This window comes from Erinaceus europaeus, chromosome 18 (genome assembly GCF_950295315.1).
Source record: "Erinaceus europaeus chromosome 18, mEriEur2.1, whole genome shotgun sequence".
NCBI classification, from domain to species: domain Eukaryota; kingdom Metazoa; phylum Chordata; class Mammalia; order Eulipotyphla; family Erinaceidae; genus Erinaceus; species Erinaceus europaeus.
Window position 1 is genome coordinate 29,745,317 of NC_080179.1, and position 14,538 is coordinate 29,759,854.

Sequence of the window (14,538 nt, forward strand, 5' to 3'; positions counted from 1 at the left end):
TCCTACCTACCTTTTTCCTTCTTTCTTTCTTTCTTTCTTTCTTTCTTTCTTTCTTTCTTTCTTTCTTCTCCTCCCCATTCATTCTTCATTTTCTTTTTCTTTCTTTTCTTCCTTCCTTTCTTCCTCCCTTTCCTTCTTTCTTCCTTTATTTCTTTTGATAAACACAGGAGGAAAATAAGAGGGAAGAGGAAGATGGAAATGTAGAGAAAAAGAGAGACACTTGTAGCAACAGTTTGCTACTTATGAACACTCGCCCCGCACAGGTGGGGGCCAAGAACTTGAACCTGGGTCTCTGTGCACTGTAATATGTTCATTATACTGAATGTATCACGGCCTGACCCCTATCAATTATGTTCTGATGTATCAATTTTATTATCCCCTATGGTCTTAAAAATTTTAGAGAATATAAAAAATAACCTTAATTAAACAATAATATGACTCAAAATGAATTCTGTTTTTGAAAGTTGATATTTGTTTAATCTTCAGTATTGTTTGTAGAGATAATCATAAGCATTCGCTGTTGAGATAAACTTGATTCCTCAAGCAGATATTATAACTTTTTTTTTTAATTTTATTTGTAAAAAGGAAACACTGACAAAACCATAGGATAAGAGGGGTACAATTCTACAGTTTCCACCACCAGAACTCCATATCTCACCCCCTCCCTTGATAGCTTTCCTATTCTTTAACCCTCTGAAAGTATGGACCCAGGGTTATTGTGGGGTACCGAAGGTGGAAGGTCTGGCTTCTGTAATTGCTTCCCCGCTGAACATAGTTGTGGGCCCCCATAGGACCTTGCCCTCATCTTGGATCAACAATGGTAGAGAATGTTCCATCCTCCAAAGGAAGGCTGGACAACATACTCTATGCTACACCTGAGGAAGATGGGTCCTGATATTGGGGCAACTTGGAACGTTCCTACTCATGACCACAAAATGTGAGCTCAGATCTACAGGGATACAGAGGTCACATAGGCTCTTAAGCTGAATATGGACCCCAGATCACATCAAATATATGGAGTTTATAGTCAACAATATTTATATTAAAGCTTTTTAATGATCTGTTTAATCACTGTGCTGGGGTTTGAATTCAAAGTCAATTGCTTGTAAGACTGTACTGCAACCCAGTACCTCTAACCTCTACTTCATGTTCTCTCTCTCTTTCTTTTTTTTTTTTAATTTTTTATTTAAAAGGATTAATGAACAAAAACATAAGGTAGGAGGGGTACAACTCCACACAATTCCTACCACCCAATCTCCATAACCCACCCCCTCCCATGATAGCTTTCTCATTCTCTAGCCCTCTGGGAGCATGGACCCAGGGTCATTGAGGGTTGCAGAAGGTAGAAGGTCTGGCTTCTGTGATTGCTTCCCCGCTGAACATCTTTCTTTTACTTTATAGAGTTAATGGATTATAGTATAGTTGTTGACATGTGTACATGTGTATAACTTATCTCCCCATGACAGGTGTTTGCAAGACACTATCTTCCCCAGTCTATGTCCTTTCCCACAACCAAGCATCAAATCTCAGTATCATATCTGCCTCCTCCAGTTCCTTCCCCTTCCCCTCCTTTCCTATAGTCCTTCATTTAGTGCAATACCCCACACCTAGTCAAAGTTTTACTTTGTGTTTTCCCTTTCTATCCCTGTTTCTTAAGTTCCACAAAGGAATGAGTTCATCAGGTATTTACTTACCCTTCTCATTTTAACTTATCTCACTATGCATTGTTCCTTCATATTCTATCCAAGATGAGGCAATGGAAATGATCATCATTTTTAACAGCTGAATAGTATCCTATTGTGTATATATACCACACAGTTCTTAGTCACTTATCTGTCTTTGGGCATTTGGGTTGCTTCCAAGTTTGGGCTATTACAAATTGCACTGATATGAGCATAAGTGTATATAGATCTCTTTGCATATGTGTATTTACTTCCTTTGGATATATTGCCAGGAAAATAATTTCGAGGTCATAGGTAGGTCCATATCTAGCATTCTGAAATGTCATCAAACAATATTTCCACAGGGTTGAACCAACTTTCATTCCCACCAGCAGCGTAGAAGAGTCCCTTTCATTTTACCAACACCTGTCACTTCTGTCTTTCCTAATGCATGACATTCTCACAGCTGTAAAGTAATATTTCATGTATGTCTTTATTTGAATTTCTCTGGTAATTGGTGACTTTGAGGATTTTTTATATGTCTATAGATCCTGTAGATCAATTCTCTAGTAAAGATTCTGTCCATCTCCTCTCCCATTTTTGGATAGGGTCATTTATTTTTTTGTCACTGAGTTTGGCGGGATCTTTATGTATTTTGGTTGTCTCCTGTTGGGTGTATGACACGGAAATATATTCTCTCATTCAGTAAGGAGTCTCTCTGTTTTTGTGGTCATTCCTTTGGCCATGCAGAAGATTTTCAATTTGATATAGACCAATTGGTTTAATTTTGTTTTTATTTCCCTTACAATTGAACTTGAGTCATCAAATATGTCTTTACAACTTCGATCAAAAGCTGTTTTACCAATGTTTTCCTCTAAATATTTAATGGTTTCTGGCTTGACCTACAAATCTTTGATCCACTTGGAGCTTACATTTGTGCATAGTGAAATATGGTGGTCCAATCTATTGTTCTACTTGTTTCAAGCCAGTTCTCCCAACACCATTTTTTAAAGAGGGTCTCCTTTCTCCATTTAACATTTTGGATCATCTTGTTAAAAATTAGAAATCTGTAAGTGTTGTGAGTGTGTGTGTGGGGGGAAACTTTGGCAGATTTATTCTTTTTTTTTAATATTTATTTTATTTATTTATTTATTCCCTTTTGTTGCCCTTGTTTTTTTTTTATTGTTGTAGTTATTATTGTTGTTGTCATTGTTGGATAGGAAAGAGAGATATGGAGAGAGGAGGGGAAGACAGAGAGGAGGAGAGAAAGATAGACACCTGCAGACCTGCTTCACTGCCTGTGAAGCGACTCCCCTGCAGGTGGGGAGCCGAGGTTCGAACTGGGATCCTTATGCCGGTCCTTGTGCTTTGTGCCACCTGCGCTTAACCCACTGCGCTACAGCCCGACTCCCGGCAGACTTATTCTAAGCTTTCAATTCTATCCTATTGATCTTTGTTTATTTTTATTTCAGTACTAGGCAGTTTTGATTATAGTTCCCCTATAGTATAGTTCATACCTCAACTTTTCTTAACATAGTTGTTTGATTCTTGTACTGTGTGTATGTGATAAAAGTGCCCAAGTTCTAAAATGAGATTGAGTTGGATTAACTCTCCATCCATCTCCATCTCTCTTACATATTAAAGAAGTTATTTTATTGCTCTAATCTTTCTTTGATCTGAAAAATTGTGTTGATAACAGTATGTAAAAGTTTCCATAATGATTATAATCATGCTGATCTAAAATACTCCAAGAATTTTTTAAATCAAAATTGTGAAATAAACCTTTGTCCAAATACAATTTAGGTTTGTAAATAATATGTATCTTTCTGTTTCCTATGATGCTCATTTCTGAAATAAACACGACAATCTGATGATGGGAGATAATGACCCTCCTTAAACAGCACCTCTCATAGCTAGAAAAAAAAAAAAAAGACAGGTGCTTTAAAGTGCTAGTGACTTTTCACCAGTTGATTTCAGAAATCCAGTTCCAAACTGACAAAGGTAGGAACAAAGAAACTTCCAGCCACTTTTGTGTACACTTAGTAAACCACATTATCTCATTTAGTTTGTGATTAATTTTAGACTTAAAGTGAGATGTATCTGCTCTGACATTTATTTCTGATTTTTCAGGACTAAAAAATAAATGCCAGAAACAGAATTCTAATAGAGAGTAAACTCAAAGTCTTTTAAAAAGAATTAGCGGAATTGTGAATCATAACTTGCATCTTAATCATTTCTGTAAGTTTTAATTTCTTGGATTCATAACTGAAATACTTTTAAGCTTTGCTTTAATAAGTAAAAAAATTCAAACAATTAAAATATAGTTAGAGTGTTTAATCAGCATTTGAGTAACTATGCTAAAGATGGAATATAAGGGCACTGTCAGTAATTAAGTGTTAAGTGTGAGTTGCATATAGATGAGAGATATGCTTTCAGAATTCATTTCTATGTCTGCTCAACTATTACAGTTTAAAAATTATAGATTCCAAAATTAAATCTCTAAAAGAGTCAAAAACTATATTACAGTTTTTTAAATGCTGTTTGGGGAAGAGCCATGAAAATGAATTTATTCATTAATAGTGGAGTACTTTTTAGACAACTAGAACTTTTGTGTTTGTAACTGATGCCATAGAGATTCACTATTCTGACTTACATATATAAACACAAATAGAACGCTAGAAAACTTCTCTTTCTTTTTTCTTTTAGTCTTATTTTTATTTTCATTATGATTTCTTAGTAACTCACTAGTGATTTAAAAGATAAAATAGTGCAGGTGTAATTCTACACCACTCCCACCACTGAAGATCTCTGCTCCCATCACCAGTAGCCACTGTAGTTCTCCTAATATCACAAATATGGAACCCATTTCTTTTCCTACAGTCTCAGTTAAATACAATATATGAAAGAATTAGTCTCCTTGAACTCTTCTTTTCTTATAGTTCTTTTTGTTTTTTATTTATTTGCATTTTATTTATTTATTTACTGGACAGTCAAAAATCTACAGGGAAGGGAGTAATAGAGAGGAAGAGAGACAGAGAAACACCTGTAGCACTGCTTCACCACTTGCAAAGCACCCCTACAGGTGGGGACAAGGGGCTTAAACCTGGGTCCTTAAGCACTATAACTTGTGTGCTCAACCAGGTGTGCTACCACCCAGCCCCCTCCTTGAACACTTTCTACTTCTCCATTCCTTCTGGTTTAGCAGGGTTATTCTAAACAAAAGTCCAGTGGAACATAGCCTCAAAAGGTATAATAATAAGGACATAAACATTAAAGAGGACTATTAATATTCTTTGAAAGTCATGAACAACATATAATTTGGAAGTCTATACCCCTGATATGTGAACAGCCAAGCAGGTGAACTCTACTTACCTACCAACAGTTGAACAATTCCACTAGTAAGCACAGGAATACACTGGACAGGGTAGATTAAGTTTATATCCTGAACTTTTACAGAAGACCCTAGGGAATTTTGTAAAACCACAAACCACCAGGATCTCATCCCTGAGAGTCAAATAAGTTGATTTGATATAAAGTATTTTTTACAGCAAGTACTATAAGTGAGTTAAGAAATAAAAACTGGAAAAATAGATATTTAAAAGAAGGTATGTATAGGTAGAAGATTGTATAAATCTTTAATTATATTTACAACATTGATAGGAGAATAGAGAATAAAAGTAACCTTAGCTTTAGGAGATAATTAGCTGGCATAAAACCCGTCAAGTTGATTCATTTTTTTTTTTCATTCATTAAGTACTTACTGTGAGCTCATGGTATGGTATGTATTTTGCTTGCAGCTGGACATATGTAACAGTGGAAACATCAAGCACATGGTCAGCTGTCATAGAAGGAAATCTATGACTTATACAATTCACATAAATATAGAAAAAAATATTTGACTCTATACCTTTAGCACATTAACACAGCAATGTCATTTAGGTCAAATAGAAGATAATTTCTGCTGGTGGCTGATAAGCAGTCACATTGGTAGTGCAGTAAGTCATTATGTTTATGACCTTTTTTTTCCCTCTTTTTTTTAATTTATAAAAAGGATACATTGACAAAACCACAGGATAATAAGGGTACAACTCCACACAATTTCCACCACCAGAACTCCATATCTCCCCCCACCCTTGATAGCTGTCCTATTCTTTAACCCTCTGGGAGTATTGGACCCAAGATCATTGTGGGATGCAGAAGGTAGAAGGTCTGGCTTCTGTAATTACTTCCCCACTGAACGTGGACATTGACAGATCGATCCATATTCCCAGCCTGTCTCTCTCTTTCCCTAGTGTGGTGGGTTTCTGAGGAATCGGAGCTTCAGGACACATTGGTGGGGTTGTCTGTTCACGGAAGTTTGGTTGGCATCATGCTAGCATCTGGAACCTGGTGGCTGAAAAGAAAGTTAACATACAAAGCCAAACAAATTGTCGATTAAACATGAACCTAAAGGCTGGAGTAGTGCAGATGAAGGGGGGGGGTCTCCATTTTTTAGATAGTAGTAGGCATCTTTTAGTTATATTCCAAAGGGTCTGTGGCAATACTAGCTTTTTTTTTTTTCCTTTTTTTTTTCCCTCTGAACCTGAAATCTGATATGTAGGTGAATCCAAGTTATTGTCTGTGGAGATGATGTCATGGCTGGAAAAAAAGAACAGAAAGCTGTTTCAGGGAAGAGAATAGCTCTCAAATGAGAAAGGGGTATAAATATTGTTGACTGTAATCCCCATCAATTTGATCTGATCTGGGGCCCATATTCAGTTTAGGAGCCTATGTGACCTCTCCATCCCTGTTGATCTGAGCTCACATTCTGGGGTCGTAAGTAAGAGTGTTCCAAGCTGCCTCACTCATCATGTCTTGGTTTATGGTGGGGCTTTATATAATCGTCATGACAATTTGTGGTGCAATTAGTACATAATTTAAATTGTTTTATAGATTTTGGGGTCATGGTTATGATATGTACTAAATTCTATATGTTAATTATTGGCATTTTTTTAGGTACTTTGTATCTATTTTAAATATCATTGACTAGGAAGTAGTATGGACTGTATATTCCTGTATATGTTTTTCTATTTTTATGATAGAGGCAAAGAGGGAGAGAGAAAGAAAAAGAAACCACAGCATCTAAGCTTCCTTTAGTGCAGTGGAGGCTGGACTCAAACCTGAGTTGTATATATTACAAAGGAGCATACTATCCAAGTGAGCTATTTCACTGGTCCCACTCCTATAACATTGATGGGTAAACTTGATTAAAGTTTCTAAAAAGTAGTTAATTAATCCTTTACTTAATTTTGAGAAAACTGATAAAGATCAGCATGATCATTAACTATATGAAAAGAAAAATTAGTCCATAATTTTAAATAATCTTAAACATGAGTAATTTATATACATGAGTAATGTCCTGTATTTGTGATCAGAATTTTGAAATTTCTGGGAGTCGGGTGGTAGTGCAGCAGGTTAAGCGCACATGGCGCAAAGCGCAATGACTGGCATTAAGGATCCCGGTTCAAGCTCCTTGTTCCCCACCTTAAGGGGAGTCACTTCACAAGCGGTGAAGCAGGTCTGCAGGTGTCTATCTTTGTCTCCTTCTCTCTGTCTTCCCCTCCTTTCTCCATTTCTCTCTGTCCTATCTAACAACAATGACATCATCAACAACAACAATAACTACAACAACAATAAAAATCAGGGCAACAAAAAGGGAAAATAAATAAATAAATAAATATAATTTTAAAAATTTAAAATAATTTTGAAATTTCTGTTTCAAAAATTAATAAAAATCGGAATATATACACCCTAATGTGAAATTAAACCTTTCCCATAGGCTTTTTATAGTTTATTTTCATAGATATTCAAAAATAAATGTTATAGCTTTCAAACTAGTTTGGGAATGGATGAACAAAAATATATACTTGAAGACTATTAGGCTATAGTTATAGCTAAAAACTAATATTTACTGACTATTTACCATAAGCATAGCTCTATATTTTTCACTTGTACTTTCTCTCTTAATTTTTTAAATTTATTTTTTATTTAAGAAAGGATACATTAACAAAACCATAGGGTAGGAGGGGTACAACTCCACACAATTCCCACCACCCAATCTCCATATCCCATCCCCTCCCCTGATAGCTTTCCCATTCTCTATCCCTCTGGGAGCATGGACCCAGGGTCATTGTGGGTTGCAGAAGGTGGAAGGTCTGGCTTCTGTAATTGCTTCCCCGCTGAAGATGGATGTTGACTGGTCAGTCCATACTCCCAGTCTGCCTCTCTCTTTCCCTAGTAGGGTGGGTCTCTGGGGAAGCAGAGCTCCAGGGCACATTGGTGGGGTCTTTAGTCCAGGGAAGCCTGGCCGGCATCCTGATGGCATCTGGAACCTGGTGACTGAAAAGAGAGTTAACATACAAAGCCAAACAAATTGTTGAGCAATCATGGACCCAAAGGTTAGAATAGTGGAGAGGAAGTGTTAGAGGGGTACTCACTGCAAACTAGTGTACTTCTGCTTTCACTAATTTATGTATACGTGTGAACATATGCTCTCTCTCACAGAACCTGGTCTATGTCTAGGTTTTGGGACTTTGTTAGAAAGTAAACCACCTGGGATGGAATTAGACAATACTATGAAAGGAAAGGTCTCACCCGAGTAATGAAGCTGAAAGGTTGTCATTCCACACATGAAGCTGAAGGGTTGTCATTCCACACATGAAGCCTCTGGACACAGTCTGAGCTGAAGCATGTTGAGGTGGCAATCATTGTGTTGACTAGGTTGCAATTGGCAGATGCAGTATTATTTGATATGGATTGGGAGAGGCATGCGGGAAAGTGGGCCCTATCCTAAGTTTCCAGGACTGGGGGAAATATAGGCTCTATAGTGGAAATGTGAGGTTCCTGTTGTCTTAGGGTTCAAAAAGACAATTGATAGTTAATGTTATCATCACATTATTTGGTAATTGGATTAACTTTGAAAAGTCCTTTTGTTAGAGTTTGCTGTATAGTACCCAGTATCTTGTATGTAGCTGTGCTATTGGTTGATTCTGATCTACTTGGTCTAGGCTTTTGAGAGAGTCCGCATATCAAATACACAGCCTATATATTAGAAAGAGTCTGTGTTTTAAAAACTTCGAGACATACAATTAATTTTACCCCTCTCATATTAATTAACTAGTGATTTATATGACTACACTTTAATAGCAGTGTACATAAACACCATTCCCACCACCAAAAGACTATGTCCCATCCCACCCACCCACCAGCCCAGGTAGCTGCATGTCTACCCCTCACCACAGGGTTTTTACTTTGGTGCCCCTTTCTCTCTTAATTTAACCTTTTGTAAAAATTACTTTAATCTACATATTCCTCAATAAATAAGAAATAAGAATTGCAAATAAGAATTATATACAATTATATCTACTTAAGTAGGTAGATATGTCATTCAAGTCCTCAAAGTATTGTTTAAACTAGACAAAGAAAAAGCATTATCGAGGTTATATTCATTTGTTGAGTTATTATAGAATAATTAAAAATAAAATATCCATATTTTATGTATTAAAATAAAGACATTTACTAGATTTAAACTGTTACAATGTAGCTCTTCAGAATAGTGTCCACACAAGATAATTGTATCTCAACTGGAAAATAATTTCCACAGCAGATAAGGTTAGAATTTCTTCCTGAGTACATTAGAAACAGATGGCAATATGCTCTTAAGAGAGTTTAAGATACTGAATTAATGTACTTATCAATTATTCTAATATTATGATAGTAAACAATTACTAAATAGAAATTGAAAACTCAGTGCTGTGTATTTTATATAGTATCATTTAATTACATAGGCTAACTTTAATCATAATTAATTGTTTAACATGTACAATAATACTTAGAATTCAGAAAGAATATAAATGATTATTTTTAACAAATATAATAACAATGTTTTAAAGATTTATTTATCTATGGGGGGAAATCACAACATCACTTGACAAATGTGATTCTGGGGACTGAATTCAGGACTTTAACCCACTAGTCTGATGCTTTAATTCCTGTGCCACCTCCAGGGACACATAAGTAGAATAATATAGTGTCATTAACTATCTTTGCAACTCCAGTTGCAGTGGAGTTTACCAGTCATTTCTTACCATCACAAGTACAACTTTTTTTTTACTTATTCATTTATTTATTTTAAATTAATGTATAAAATGGAAATATTAACAAGACCATAGGATAAAAGGAGCACAATTCCTACCACCAGAGCTCTGTATCCCATCTCCTCCCTTGAAAGCTTTCCTATTCTTTATCCCTCTAAGAGCATGGACCCAGGATCACTATAGGGTGCAGAAAGTGGAAGGTCTGGCTTCTGTAATTGTTTCTCCACTGAATATAGGTGTTGGCAGGTCAATCCACACTCCCAGCCTGTCTCTCTCTTTCCCTAGTGGGGCAGGGCACTAGGTGGGGAGGTGGAGTTCCAGGACACATTGGTGAGGTCATCTGTCCAGGGTAGTCAGGTTGGTGTCATGGTAGTATCTGGAACCTGGTGGCTGAGAAAGAGTTAAGATACAAATTGTTAGATAAATCAAGAACCTAAAGGCAAGAATATTGCAGATGAGATTTGGAGTATCCATTTTGGAAAAAGCTAGTAGGTGTATTTTAGGTATATTCCAAGGGGACCATGACTTTACTAATTTTTGCCTGAGCCTAACAGTTAACGTACAGGTGGACCCAAGATATTGTCTGAGGTGATGGTGTCAGAGTTGGGGATAGGACTAGAAAGTTGGGTCAGGGAAGATAGTAGCTCCCAAATATGGGAATAGTATATAAATATTATTAACTATAAACCATACCTATTTGATCTAGGGCCCATATTCAACACAGTGCCTGTGTTACCTCTGCCTCCCTGTAGGTCCAAGCTCGCATTCTGTGGTCATGGCTAGGAACATTGCTGACTGCACTAATTACAGGACTTATCATCCTTGAGTGGTAGAGAATAGGTATTGCCTATAATTATTGATCCTCATAGGGGTGCAAGATTCTATAGGGACCCACAAGAGGGTTCATTATGTTGCTCCTGATGAAGATGACCAATGACAGTGGAGACAGGGATCTGTTAGAAGTCTAGGCCCATCATGTCTCTATGAGAATTCCAGGATTCCCTGACTAGGGACCTGGATGATGGGGTGGCCTGGTAGTAATCAAAAGAACCATATTAAAGTATGCCATTCTCTTGCCCTTATCCAGCTTTTGTTTTCCTGTCTTTGTCTTACAAGGTTAGCCTTGGAGTAATTAAGGGAAGTGAAATAGGACATAGGTGAGGAGGGTATCTAAGTATAAACTATTTGATTAGGTACTTTATGGTGTGTTTTTTAGGTCTTTCTACATAAGAACAACTTTTAATGACTTAGGAAAAAAAAATCATGATCTAACCAAGCATGTGGAACAAATATATTACTTTTACTCCATTGAAAGAGTAAATATCCATAGATGAGATTTTGTTCCCACAGAATGTCATTAATATATGAAAAATTTAATCTGAAATACCTTATAATATATTTTAATTGGAGATAGGGCTTTATCAATTAATTTATTTCTTTATTTTTATTATACTGGAAGGGGTAATGAAGTCAAATATATTTTTTTAAATATTTATTTATTTATTCCCTTTTTAGTGCCCTTGTTGTTTTACTGTTGTAGTTATTGTTGTTATTGATGTTGTCACTGCTGGATAGGACAGAGAGAAATGGAGAGAGGAGGGGAAGACAGAGAGGGAGAAAAAGACAGACACCTGCAGACCTGCTTCACCGCCTGTGAAGTGACCCCCCTGCAGGTGGGGAGCCGGGGGCTCGAACTGGGATTCCTACGCTGGTCCTTGCGCTTGGCGCCACCTGCACTTAACCCGCTGCGCTACTGCCTGACTCCCAAATATAAACCTTTTAAGATTTAAATGGAAAGAGTAGATGTCATCAAGTTGGTCATTTCTTATTATATTTGAATACATTTACACAATGATATTAGTTAATAGAGCATGTTGAATCTCAAGTTTAATATTTAGCATAATTAAGTTGAAAGGTATTTGCAGCATTTTCTCACCCAGCAACTTATCAGACTATATGCCAGAGGCTGACTTAGTACAACATTTGAGAAATTTGTATCATAACCATGCAATAAAGAAGACAAAAAGTTCATGCATAACTATTAATCCATCCTTCATTTAACGTGTTCATTCAACAAATATCAATTAAATGCCTGCTATGTGACAGACAGTGGGGATGAGATGGTGAGCAAAATTAGGAATAGGCCCTGACTTCATGATGCCTGTTTTGAGAATATAGTAATGAATGAAAAACATTTGAATAAATCATTACAAATCAAGACAAACCTCCCCCAAAATAAAAAAGGAACATGGAATATGGTGATATATAACAAGGGAACCACACTTGCGGCTGAAGGTCAGGAAAAAAAAATTTTTTTAGAAAGATTAGCCTTTGTATTGAGCACTGGAAGTATTAAATATGAGTTAAGAGGAATAAGGGGATGGAAAGAGCTATAATATCCTAGAAAATTGCTCAACAACTTGTTTGGCTTCGTATGTTAACTCTCTTTTCAGTCACCAGGTTCCAGATGTCATCAGGATGCCGGCCAGGCTTCCCTGGACTGAAGACCCCACCAATGTGTCCTGGAGCTCCGCTTCCCCAGAGACCCACCCTACTAGGGAAAGAGAGAGGCAGACTGGGAGTATGGACCGACCAGTCAACGCCCATGTTCAGCGGGGAAGCAATTACAGAAGCCAGACCTTCTACCTTCTGCAACCCACAATGACCCTGGGTCCATGCTTCCAGAGGGATAGAGAATGAGAAAGCTATCAGGGGAGGGGGTGGGATATGGAGAATGGGTGGTGGGAATTGTGTGGAATTGTACCCCTCCTACCCTATGGTTTTGTTAATTAATACTTTCTTAAATAAAAAAAAAATATCCTAGAAAAAGAAATGGATATTTGAGAATCAGAAACCCCAACATGACTGCGCTCTAAAAAATAATGATGGAGGGGGGAGGAGGCCGGAGGCCTAGTCTGTTCTTAATTAACTAGAACCTATAGTCCAGGTTGTCAATTTAACTTTTATTCTCAAAGTCATACCGACCAGTCAACGCCCATGTTCAGCGGGGAAGCAATTACAGAAGCCAGACCTTCTACCTTCTGCAACCCTCAACGACCCTGGGTCCATGCTCCCAGAGGGATAGAGAATGGGAAAGCTACCATGGGAGGGGGTGGGTTATGGGGATTGGGTGTTGAGAATTGTGTGGAGTTGTACCCCTTCTACCTTATGCTTTTGTTCACTAATCCTTTCTTAAATAAAAAATTAAAAAAAAAAAAAAAAGAAAACAGTGAAAGAGTTTAGTCTCTTGGGTAAAGTTATAGTTCTCATCACTAGCAGTTCGTTTTCACATGAACAATGGAAAAAAAAAAAAGATAGATTCATAAATGCTGTGCAAAGTAAGAACATTTGTCTGTTTTGGTTCTGTTAATGGTAGCTTAGAGAAGAGATAAGGTAGAAGGATGGAGAAAGGCAATATGGCTGTGAAGGAGGATTGGAAGTTGGTTTCCATACTATCTGTCTGGTGTATATGACTGTTTGGGGGGCTCTTAAAGAGTTTATTCTGAGAATAGTCATGTTTAAGAAACAAGTGTTTTGGAGCTTTCAAATATAGGTGAAACTTGCTTGTGTTTGTGAGCTACATTCAGTTAGCTTTTATATGAAAAACTCTACTTGGAATTTTCGAGACTATTTGTCTAGATGTTATTTTCTTTGATCTACTTTCTCTTTATAAAGATCTCTTATAAGAAAAATAAATCATTTATGTTTGTTAAAGCCTTCTACGAAGTGTCTGAAGGTAAGAATCTGTCTAAACCCAGTTGATCAGCTGAAATGTTGATAAATTCATTGAGTCCCAAGTTAAGCATATGTGAGGATATACAAAGAGCTGGTTAAAATCCTGGGTTTTCAGTCAAACCCACAAGGTCTACAACTCTGACTTTGCAATACCTTGTGTACTTTTATCTTTCTTCTCAAAAACTGGTAACTTCAATAACTGAAAAATGATGATTTGCTATTCAGCATGGCCCTTTTTCATTTTTCCCCTTCTTATTCCTTCATGTTTTCTTACCAGTTCTCCTGTCCAGGCAAGCAGACTACATTTCTGATTTTTGGTTAACCTTACTAAAAGGAATGTAATTTATATAATTTAAGCAGAATTTAAACAAGCTTTTAGAAAATTGTAATGCTTTCATTATTAAAGACATAATAGATCTGGGAATTTTATATTAATTTTCTTTTTAGAAATAATTATGTTTCTTCCTCCCTAAAGTTCATAACACTGAAGAAAGCACAGCAAAAACACTCACATTGAAGGATATTCTAAATGGAACATTTTCTTATAAAACATTCTTTCCAAACTGGATTTCAGGTAATTAAAAAAAATGCATGTTTTTTTTTTTATTTTTACTTCTAGTATGTCTCTAGTGACAGAAGTTGTATCAGTTGAGTTTGAGAAAAGTATAATTTAATTGGGGGGGAGAATAATTATTTAGCAAAGATAACTAAATACTAGAACTATTTAGATTAAAAGTGCCCAAATGTTGATGTCAATAAAAATTTTAGCAGAAAAGAAAAGGCTTAATGTGAATTGTTGTAATAATCTGTGCATATGGGATAGTTTTTCAAAATACAGTAAGTGCAACCTGTTTCAGAGGTTATGAGAATTTTATTGAAAGAACAAATACCATTGTTAATTTGGGTAATCTGGCAAAAATAAATATCCCCCTACAAAAAACCTTTTAAAGACCATATAATTGGTATTTGCACATAGATTTTCAAAAAATATTTTAACATTTTTAAGT

The 14,538-nt window shown here is 36.4% G+C and overlaps 1 protein-coding gene across 2 annotated transcripts in view; it reads left to right on the top strand.

Moving 5' to 3' along the window:
- FAP (fibroblast activation protein alpha) overlaps nt 1-14,538 on the top strand; it is a 108,500-nt gene that overhangs the window by 17,792 nt on the left and 76,170 nt on the right. For both annotated transcript variants that reach the window (XM_007523771.3, XM_060177806.1), the window contains one exon: nt 14,007-14,105. In XM_007523771.3, coding sequence (XP_007523833.2) covers nt 14,007-14,105 — 99 coding nt within the window. The remainder of the gene's footprint in view (nt 1-14,006; nt 14,106-14,538) is intronic.